At 40.4% G+C, this 11,170-nt stretch overlaps 1 protein-coding gene across 4 annotated transcripts in view; it reads left to right on the top strand.

Annotated features, from left to right (window-relative positions):
* UHRF2 (ubiquitin like with PHD and ring finger domains 2) overlaps positions 1-11,170 on the top strand; it is a 192,521-nt gene that overhangs the window by 115,043 nt on the left and 66,308 nt on the right. For all 4 annotated transcript variants that reach the window (XM_019517605.1, XM_019517604.1, XM_019517606.1 and 1 more), the window contains 3 exons: positions 4,649-4,835; positions 9,862-9,985; positions 10,386-10,493. In XM_019517605.1, the coding sequence (XP_019373150.1) occupies positions 4,649-4,835; positions 9,862-9,985; positions 10,386-10,493 (419 nt within the window). The remainder of the gene's footprint in view (positions 1-4,648; positions 4,836-9,861; positions 9,986-10,385; positions 10,494-11,170) is intronic.

The raw sequence follows: 11,170 nt of genomic DNA, 5'->3' as shown, positions 1-11,170 counted from the left end.
TTGAGGAGCAACCATTCTTCTTGAACTCCCCTCTCCCTGGGATCATGGTCCCTTGGGAGGCTTGTCAGTCAGGCCCTAAGCTTGTCAAAGTTGGCTTTCCTAAAGTTAAGGACTTCCATGTTGCTGATTGATTTGCCAACTTGACGGCGGATGGTGAAGGTGATCAGCTCGTGGTTGCTGTCACCCAGCTTCCCATTGATCACCAGGTCGCCGATTACGTCATCCCCAGGAGCCAGTGCCAGGTTGAGCAGTATTTTACCTCTCATTGGCCCATAGACTTCTTGAGTCAGGTAGAGGTCATCCACGCACAATAGGAAGCTTTGCAACTGCTCAGATTTTGCTGAGTGATCCTCCCACGAGATGTCTGGGTAATTGAAGTCACCCACGACAACCATGGTCCTGGAGCATGCGGCCTCAGCCAGTTCCCAGGTGAACTCTTTGTCAAGCTCTTGACTTTGGGTGGGAAGTCTGTAGTAGATTCCCACCATTGTGTCCCCTGTGCCGTGTTCCTCACGGATTTTAACCCAGAGGGTCTCCAGTTGTCCACCCTGGTCACCGATATCAGCTTGCAGCTTTCCTTAACATAGAGAGCTACACCCCCGCCCCTTTGATTTACTCGATCCCTTCTGTACAAGGTATAGCCATCTATACCCGTGGTCTAGAATAGCCTGCCATCAGAGGTGGTTCAAGCACCTACATTGAACATCTTCAAGAGCAAATTGGATGCTTATCTTGCTGCGATCCTATGACCCCAGCTGACTTCCTGCCCTTTGGGTGGGGGGCTGGACTCGATGATCTTCCGAGGTCTCTTCCAGCCCTAATGTCTATGAAATCACACTGCAGACTCATATTGAGTCTGTGATCTACCAAGACTCTTGCTTCCTTTGCCATAGTGCTGCCATCCAGTCAGATGTCACCCATTTTATACTTGTGGTTTTGATTATTCCTTCCAAGGTATAGCACTTTGCATTTGTCCACACTAAACTTCATCCTGTTAGCTCTAGTCCAGCTTTCCGATTTGTCAGGATTTTTTTGAACACATCCTCCATTGTGTTTGCAGTTGTTCTCAGTTTTGTCTCACCTGCAGACTTACTCAAGAATCTTGTAAATCATGAAACACGTTGAACAGCACTGGGCCCAGGACAGACCTCTACCACTCCACTCAGAAGCTCTCCACATTCTGACATGGACCCATTAATAATTACCCTTTGCTTGTGGCCATTGAGCCAGTTTTCTATCCACCCTGTAGTAGTTTTATTTAGCCCATATTTCTCCATTTTATTAATGAGAAGGTCATGTGGGACCTTGCCAGAAGCCTTGCTGAAGTCTAGATACATTATATCTACAGCATTCTCTTAATTCACCTAAGTAAGAAGGAGAAGAAGGAGAACAGGTTTGTCTAACATAATTTATTTTTCATAAAACTGCTGGCTGCCTTTTCTCCTCCAGATGCTTACAAATGGCCTGCTTTAGGATATTCTCCAGTAACTTCCCAGGTATTGAGGTGAGGCTAACCGTTCTGCAGTTCCCAGGTCCTCCTTCTTCCCTTTTTTAAAGAGGGGCACTACATCAGCCTTTTAGAAGTTTCTTGTGCAGCCACATAGGTCTCTTGTCGTCTTGTGCTTTCATTGTGTCAGGACTGTTTCTTGTTTGGCTTCCAATACTGTGCCCCTTAGAAGCTCCTGGGTGCTTTTATTTCTCAGTCTATTCTTTTAGCTTCTTGAGGTGGATGAAATTTACCTTTTTGAAATCTAGCATCCTGTTGTGCTTTGCTTCCCTGTCTCAGGATCTGGGATTCTATTGTATCATGATCACTTCCGCCCCAAGTTACCCAGCACTTTCACATCCTCCACCAGTTCTTCCCTGTTTGTCAACACAAGGTACTTTCTAGAATGGAAAGTTGTCCTCCATACAAGTTAGGAACTGGCTTGACATGTTATTTGTTTGGCTGCATTTGACTTCTTTTGGGAGCAGTCCTGCTCCCAAGAACATCCACCTGTTGTCAAATGTCTGGAAGACTAAAGTCTCCCATCAGTACCGTCCCAAAGCTTTTGGATAGATTTGTCACCTGCTTGAAGAGTGCCTCACCCACCTCTTCTTGATTAGGTGGTCTGTAATAAATCCTCACCATTACACTGGTGCTGCATTTTTCACCTTTCGTCTTCACCTAAATGCATTCTTCTTTGCTGCTTTCCTCCTCCTGAACCAGAGAACAAGTGTATGTGTTCCTGACATACAAGGCAACACCATTACCTTTTCTCCCAGCCCTGTCCTTCTGAAACAGAGTGCAACCCTCCATGTTGACATTTCAGTCATAAGACCTGTCCCATCACGTCTTGGTGATACTAATGAGATTGTAGTTTGTTTCAGAGGCTGCAACTTCTAACTCATTTTGTTTGTTCCCTATATTTCTTACATTTGTATGCATACAATGGATGTATTATGCATTTTGATCTCCTCACTCCCCTTTTGCACCACTTCTTGCAGTCCTCTGGCCCTCTCCAGAGTTGAATTGCTTCTTCGAGTTCTTTCCCCTCTGGACTGCATGTTCTGTTGCTGGGGGGTTTTGATCCCCATCCCCCATGGAACCTAATTTAAAGCCCTCCTTACCAGTTTGGCCAGATGATGCCCAAAGATGCTGTTCTCCATTCTCGTCAAATGGATCCCATCTCTTGATAGCAGTCTTCCTCCCAAAAACATCTGCCTGTTGTCTTCACGTTCACACCACTGTCTCAGCCACATGTTTACTTCCAAGATATGATGGTCTCTGCCTGGATCCCTGCCCTCCACAAGAAGCATCCGTGAGAACAGCACTTGTGCTCCAGGCTCCTTAATCTACCTGCCAAGAGCCTCATCGTCACCTCTGATCTGGTCAGCGTCAATCCTGGCATGATTGTTGGTGCCTACATGGACAAGCAGGAAAAGGTAGTGGTCTAAAGGATGGATGAATTTTGGCAGACTCTCTGTGACATCCTGAATTCAGGCTCCAGGCAGGTAGCACACTTCCTGGAAAGAAAGAGTTTTCCACTATCTATAAATTTGATTTCTGATATTAAAAAAAAATGACAAGCTTAAATACATTCAGACTTATATGTTGATATTGATAACATTACCTGTTAACAGAGGGTTTGTTTTTTTACTTAAGTTGTAATTTATTATTCATAGGTCTGTTACTGTTATCTAATGGGAGTTATTGTTATAGGTATATTTAAAAATTAAGGAAGAAATATGGTGAAAATATGTGACCCTGCCTGTAAGATAGAGTGCTCCTGGACTGGGAGAAAAAATCTTGGAAGTTGATGGATTGTCATTTTGTATACAAACACCAGGGGTAAACCCTTTGATTCAGATTGTCAAATACTTCATTGTAGAAACACCATTTTCCCATAGGAAAAAACTTCTTGTGTATAAAAACATGTAGGTTTGAGTTTGTAGTGTTACACAAAAACAGCAATACGGGCAGATATTGCAAAAGGAATAGTACAGGCTGATCCAAATGTTTTAATTAGGATAGGCAGACATGGTTAAACCTATTCTTTCACTTGGCATTGTAACTGAGGGGAAAAAAACTTGCTCTAGTCTCAGGATAAAAGTAAAGCTGCCCAGTTTCTCTCAGATTTATGTGAAAATGACCCTGAATTTGTCATACAGATGCCATACATACCATATGCCTGTGTATAAGATATGCATCTTGTTTTTGGAAGGTGGAATGAAGAGAAAAAAATCTTTCCTATATATGAGTAAGTACAGTATTTTCATAGTGAAAACACAGGCAGCTACAGCAGAAATAAACACCTGTCTGTTCTCCTAACCTAGCTGCAGGATGCAGTGTCCACCCTGGTGGGCTGGCAGTTCAGCTCCAGTAGGATTGGGCCCTCAGCTGGTGCTGTTGGCTAAGCAGAACTGCCCAGCCTGTCTCCTCAAGCAGACTTGGCAGTTTGACTCCCACAGAAAATGCCCCTCTGCTCCCTATGCTTCCATGTTTAAGATGCTCGGCTCAATTTCCAGCAGCTAATTTGGGAGGGGAGGGGCAGGGAGAGAGGTACATGTTGTATGATATAGATTAAAATAAAGTTTTGATTTCTGTTTTATATGTCAGCCCTGTACATATTTTTCCTAGTTTTATATCAAAATTGACCCTGACTAAAGTTCAATTTTCAACCTGTTTGTATTGAAATGAGGTATTGATCCACTTGTAATATGCTCCATATTGGTAGGCTTCCATTGAAATCAACAGGAATTGTCAAGATTTTAGAGAGTAAAGCCTATTTTTGATGGACAGGTAAAACTAACTTTTGTTTTCCCATTGTGCTAGTGACAAAAAGCATGGTTGAGCAGACTGTGCCTGGAGTGGCAAATAATCATTGTTTTGTAAGTCTTAAAGAAAAGGTCATAAGTTGATATTGGCATTAGCTTCTTAGATTTGGTATTACTATATGTCTAGCTACGTAAGGGAATGGTTTTCACCAGTGGCCATTATGCTTGGGCTCTCTTAGGTGAGAGACTTTTTGGAAGCAGGAAATTTTCTGGACCCACAGTATTTATACCACATTAGCTCTCCACACACAAACTGTCCTTCTCCCTGCTGGCATGTGTATAAATGTGGAATCGTTTCTAAGACTTGGCTTTCTCTAATTTGTTTTGACAGGGAAGAGTGGCCCCGAGTGCAAGCACTGCAGGGCAGATCCAGATAAGGAATGCCGTTTTTGCTCCTGTTATCTGTGTGGTGGAAAACAGGATGCTCACATGCAACTTCTGTGTGATGAATGTAATATGGCTTATCATATATACTGCCTGAATCCACCTTTAAGCAAAATACCAGAAGATGAGGACTGGTAAATATACAAAGATGATTTACTTTTATGCATAATCCCACTTTGTACAAGCTACCTTTTTAATCATTTGAAACTTCAGAGCGACACAAAAATGTCCTGATTTATAGAGAATAGTGAAGAGATATGATATTGGTGTATATTTTTCATTTTGCAATGCACAGTTATTATACAATTTTATAATAAACCATTACACTTAGTTGATATTAAGGCTCCATTTATACATAGTTAATAAAGACTTGTTAAGTAGTTCAGCATTATTGATAGGTCAGTAAATTACTTAAGAACATCTATTACAAGATTATCTGTGATTGTCTTTACAGGTATTTGTAGCTTTACTATGACCATAACATATATTAATCACTTTATCAGTCTTTTAAGCATTTCACAAATTGAATCTTAATACAAAATGTATTCCATTGCATATGCACTAGTAAACTTTTAGGGACCCAGTCCTACAGGCAGTTATTTATGTGTATAATTTCAGTGGCACTACTAAATTGAACTAAAAAAAAATTATTAAAGAAATACCTGTGGAAGTTGCAGTATTCTGTGGAAATAAGTGACCAGGTCTCTGAAGTCATTTGTAAAAGCTTGTTCTAAGCTGGTCAGATAATTAGCAGAATTGTTTGATGCACATTCCTGATGATATTATTTAATCTGCTGCCTAAGAAGCACTTCCACACAGGCCACCTTACCACTGGGGCCTTGGACTCTGCTTATATTTACATTTCTGTCTGATTTAGGGGTTAAGACTTAAAATATTTAATTTAGACTTCAATATTTGTATTCTGTTCTAACTTTACGTAAATCTACCCAGAGATGCACTCGATCAAGCCAAAATGAGGCAGCCATATTTCTGTGAACTTTTCATATTTCAGTATCTTGAGTCGAAGATTCTGATCTCATTGAAGAATCTATTGACTTTGAACACTGTTTTAAAAATATCTTCAACATACTAAACATTTTGAGAGGTGGAAGAAGCAAATGGAATACATACTTAAATATTGTTTGTTTGTAATCCACTTCTAGAGTGTGCATGGGTGTGCAAGTTTGTAATTTAACCAACAGTGTCTGTCAGTCATCATCTGCATCCAAGATATACTCAGCCCCTTGTCTGCAGAAGATATAGAAGGCTTACTTGTCCAGTGGTGTCTTCTCAGTGCTGCTTGAGCAATTTACATTTGGCCAAAGCTCTTAGGCAAATTTCACTAAGCATGGTCATGTGGACAAATTAGGTTAGGATGTGACCTTATAGCTTGTAAATTACTCCATAGAACCTACCAACATGCATGCACTTACCATTCAGTAAATACTAGGGAGTTTACCCAACTTGATTGATGGTTAAACTGCTTTACTTTTACTGTGGGGTAAGTGTATGAAATTACTGTAGAGTAGCCAGTTCTGTAAAGTCACTCTGTACATTATGGGAACTTGATCATGTGCCCATACCATTAGTTTACCACCTAAGAGTTTCTTTGGACCCTGAAAATAAAAAATACTATGCCTACCCAAGAGGCTTGGGCAGATCTGAAGTTCATCAATATGTCAGTAAATTAGAATGCAGCCCCTCCATTTAGAGTGTCATAATGTATGGGGCTTGGAATCAAGTTCAGTAGTTGCACATAGACTCTGCTTTAGTTCTTGAGTGTTCCTGAATATGAGACCTATTCTTACAAAAAACTTACTTCTTAGATTGACTCCATGTCTAATGCCAAGTTTAATCAAAAGGGTTGTATTGGCACTGATAAAAGCAAAATAGATGTTATCGGCAATTGGCTTTTTTTGGCTGATGTGGCCGATAAATGTTGCCAATGAATTCTGCATGCATGCGTACGACCTGGCAGCTTGGAGAGCAGCGTCTGGCTGGTAAGTCTGTGGGGGAGAAAGGGTGGGAGGGCAGATGGAGGCCCCCACAGTGAGGGGGGGAGTGGGGCTGGGGCAGGGCATAGCTCAGCCAGGGCAAGGCATGGGATGGAGCTGCAAATGGCTCCTCTGGGGGCTTGGGGGGCGGGGGAGGGAGCAGCTCCCACCACTGGTGCACGCCAGGGGAGGCACGGAGGGGCACATGCCCCCTGGTTCTGTGCATGAGATGAGAGTGGGCTGCTGTTGTGAGTTGGGGCCAGGAGCAGTGCCGGCTCTTCCTGGTGGGGGCCAGGGCTGTGTGTGGGGCTGGCGGTGGCGGTGCTGGGAAGGGAGGTTCGAGGAGGGGTTACAGCAAATTCTGGGTTGGTCACAGCCGACCCCGTAACCCCCCTCCCAGCACTGCCACCGCCACCTGCACCATGTGCAGCCCTGGCCCAGCCCCCCTATTAGGAAGAGCCCAGCGCTGCTCCGGGCTCCATCTTGCAGCAGCAGCTTGCTCTTGCCCTGCTTGCAGATCTGGGGGGCACATGCTTTTATCTAAATCATCTATTAGATAAAAGCACCAAAAAACCCTGATGGAGTGCATAAGCTATAGAAACACTGGGCAAGCTGTATCAAACTGACACAATTCCTCTTCTGGGCATGTGCTGTGCTCAGTGCAGGAGTGTGCCGAGCTGAAAATAAAGCGCTGGGGGTGGGGTTTCCACGCCCTGAGAGACCAAAAGCATTTAGGGTAGAGTTCTCCATAGGTAACTCTGGCCAAGGATTTTGAACTTATGCATAGAGAAGTTGAATTGATGCTGTTAAAACATCTCACAGAACTTCAGTTATTGATAAAATATGGAAATTGCTTTTGTGTGTTTAATTTTGATTTCATTTGCTTTTATAGTCATTCGGGTTCTGTGATTTAATAACAAGGAGAAATAGATAAAGCCAAGTTGGGGAAAATGAACCATGTGGTCCTGCCTATTTTGTAGTCCCTTTTTGGGTTGCTTTGTAGTGCTAGCCATGTGCAGCCCTGTTGTTCATTTGTGTGTAAAAGGACTGCAACTATGTAGTAATGTGCCAGCACAGGAATATTGAGGAAGGACAGTGCCTTGTTTTCTTCCCTCCTTGCTTGCTAGTTTAAGGTAACTGCACAGTATGATTGGCTACCAGATTTTTGTTTATTTTAAATAGAAAAAGTTTTCATTTTTAAATGTTGTTAATTTGAAGTTGGCCAACCCCCTTGGTTCCCAGTCTGTACTTTGGGAAATGCTGATAAGGCATTCTCATACAGATTAATATCACTATTTATATGCTAAACAGTATTTAATATTCCATACAAAAACTCAGTGAAGGAAACATTAAGAGTGCATGGCTAAGCAGTCATAAAGCAAGAATTGCCATAGTTAAATTTGCCCTCTTGTGAGTGTGCATTATGGCACAGTACTTTTCATTATGATTATTGCATTCTGTTCTTCAGATAGCACAATACAACACCATTCATATAACCTAAGTTTTTGTTAAAACTTTAGAAGGGTGCCTGCAGACTCTAGTATTTTCATGTCTTTTTATTTTGTTGTTCTAATTGGTATCTCTATTGATTTTTGGGTCAAATCATGCCCCATTGAAGCTGATGTGGGTTTTGCAGCTTGAGGTTAATGTAGCCAGGAGTTGTCCTTAAACTTCTTCTGTTTTTTATAGAGTTTGTTCATCAACATCCATGTATTGTAGTATGAGCATTTTTAACAAATCACACAGCTTTTCTTTATACAGTAACTTAAGGACTGTGTCACTTGACAGAAACTAGCATACACAGCACAACTTTCCTTAGCTGCTTGCTTTAGAAGCTTAGCCAAAAGTGAAGTACAAAGTGTACTGTACTATGCGTGGCGTGTGACTTAAAAGACTGCTAACTAGGTCAAATCTACACCAGTTTTCAATGGAAGACTCAAGGCCCTGAAGGGAATTCCTTGATAGTGGAAGGTGGAGAGCACGCTGGCATGATACAGCAAAGCGCTTAATCATTTGCTTTACTTAAGGCAAAGGAACAGTCTCATTGCCTCTCTTACCACTACATGTTCCAATTCAGTGGGGCTGCTCGTTTACTTAAGTACTAGGCTTCGGATTAGATGTAGAGTGCCCATTTGCTGGCTGGATCAGGCTTGAAGTGTTTCTCGTAGGAAACATTGTTTTACAGTTGTTGACTTGCAAGTGGATGAACTGTATATTTTTTTAATGAATGGAGTAGAAGTGTCCACTTTCAGACACTATTCATTCTGAAAATTTTCAACCCAAAATAAAATGATTTGTGACTTAAAAACAGGAATTAGAGAGTTTTAAAAGAAACTTTTGCAGTCATGTCTGCCACTTCTGCTTGCTTACAGAAATCTGGAAGAGACTGGTTTTCTCATAAATGTGTCTGTATGGGGAGTGGAGATTTCTAACTTGTATTTGCATCACTGTTACAAATTTGAGGAAACTCCTTTATCTTTGTGCCTCAATTGTATGTAATAGGTTTGTTATAATATAGGGTGATGCCACCATTACTTAGTGTGATTATGGCAGAAAAGTGAAAATGGCAGCTTCTTATTCAGGAGACCTCCTCCATATGTTTAAAAAGGTGTTTTTACACCTTATTTTGCAGTACCAACAGCTAGAGGAAAGCTGGAGTCTTGTAGAGTTGTTAATTATGATTCAGTCTCAAAGCCAAGTCTTCCTTCTGTTACACTCTCTTATCCCTATGGAAGACTAAGAGATGGTACAGTTTTGAATTGAAAGTGGAATTTGGCTTACAGAATTTTAATTACTGGTGATATGCAAAAAGTAAATCTAGCCTGACTGTCAGATTTCAAGTTGATTTTGCATAGCTGTCAGATGAAAATTTTACTTGTAAATTAGACTGTCGTGATCTGGAAATGATTGAGAGAAAATAAATAATTCATCAAGTATTTTGAGACTCTAAGATAAAAGGTACAATATAAGTATAGAGCATTATTATAATAATACTATTAGGATTATTTTGGAGGTTGCTGATATTTTTTAGGTTTATTTCCTCAGCTCAGAATACTAGCTTGAAAATGTTCAGTTAAGTTTGAAAGTCAACACCATTCTAGCTATACAAAGTATGTTGCCGTTATATTGAGCAATTCAACATGTGTCAAAACTTTTTTTTTTTTAGGTATTGTCCTTCCTGCAAAAATGATTCTAATGAAGTTGTAAAGGCTGGGGAAAAACTCAAACAGAGTAAAAAGAAAGCAAAGATGCCATCTGCCAGTACTGAGAGCCAGAGAGATTGGGGCAAGGTAGAGTATATTTAGGAAAAAAAATACTACATTATGTGTGTATGTATATGTTCCACCTGTAACCAGGCATATATCTTTATTGTGCATAATTTAGTATTGTATTATATGCCACAAAGTAGGCAGAACTTATACATTCATCGTTGAAATTACACTTTTTGTAAAACAATACTGAATTTTGCACATTGTCTCCAAGAAGTTAAAAATATTTTTTAAGGATGACTTACAGATAAGGATATCATAAACAAACATTAGATTGCACTTAAAATTGTTGTTAACAATTTTTTAATCAATCTAGTTTTAAAAATGTCCTTTTAATGACAAGAAAACCTTGTTCACGTTAGACTTTTCCTAAAAACTTGAAGATCATAACATTAATATTTTCTGTTTGTTCTGATTTTAGGGTATGGCCTGTGTTGGGCGCACCAAGGAATGCACTATTGTTCCTTCTAATCACTATGGACCTATACCTGGTGTTCCTGTTGGAACAACCTGGAAATTCAGAGTTCAGGTATGTTTTAGAATTGAAGCAAGTAAAATTCAAGAAAACAAAGATCATGGGGTGTTTTGGTTGATTTTAGTTTCTGATGCTTGTCTTAGAATAATTATAGTTTATTTAAGTTCATTCTGCTTTTGAGGTATTGCATACTTTAAGTATTCAATAAATAGAATTGGTAATACCTTTAAAAATGGAATTAACTTTTTAAGGGGACCCACATATTAGGACAGGATTTAGGTTTAGAACTCAGGTTCCTGAGAGAGAAAAACCTAGTGTCCCATGGAAATAAACTTAGAAAAGATTTAGCTTTTACCATAGTGTTGCATACATCTCTTTCCAGTGAGATATACTGATAATCAACATAAGTACCTTCAGTGATAGTGTAGTTTTTCCTGTGCTTCATTTGACATTGATGAACTCTGTGGCTATCAGAAGTGGTTCATTTTTATTTTTCCTAGTCTTGTTTTCAAAATGGGCTAATTTTTTTTCTCCTATTTTGGACCCAGTGGTCCAAAGAGTATTTCTATCGTACTTCTCTTGAATCCAGCTGAATAGAAGCAGAGTTTCTGTTTACTTCAGCAGAGATGAGTGTGGGTAGGAAAGAACAAGGAATATTGCATTTAGGAATGCAACACAGATCTTGGTGCTAAAATCCTTAGCACCTGAGGTTCCTCTCCACCCCCCCCCCG

The sequence above is a fragment of the Gavialis gangeticus genome, unplaced genomic scaffold (assembly GCF_001723915.1).
Source record: "Gavialis gangeticus isolate Ggan-Ray unplaced genomic scaffold, GavGan_comp1, whole genome shotgun sequence".
Lineage (NCBI taxonomy): Eukaryota > Metazoa > Chordata > Crocodylia > Gavialidae > Gavialis > Gavialis gangeticus.
This window is presented reverse-complemented; position numbering and strand designations above follow the sequence as displayed.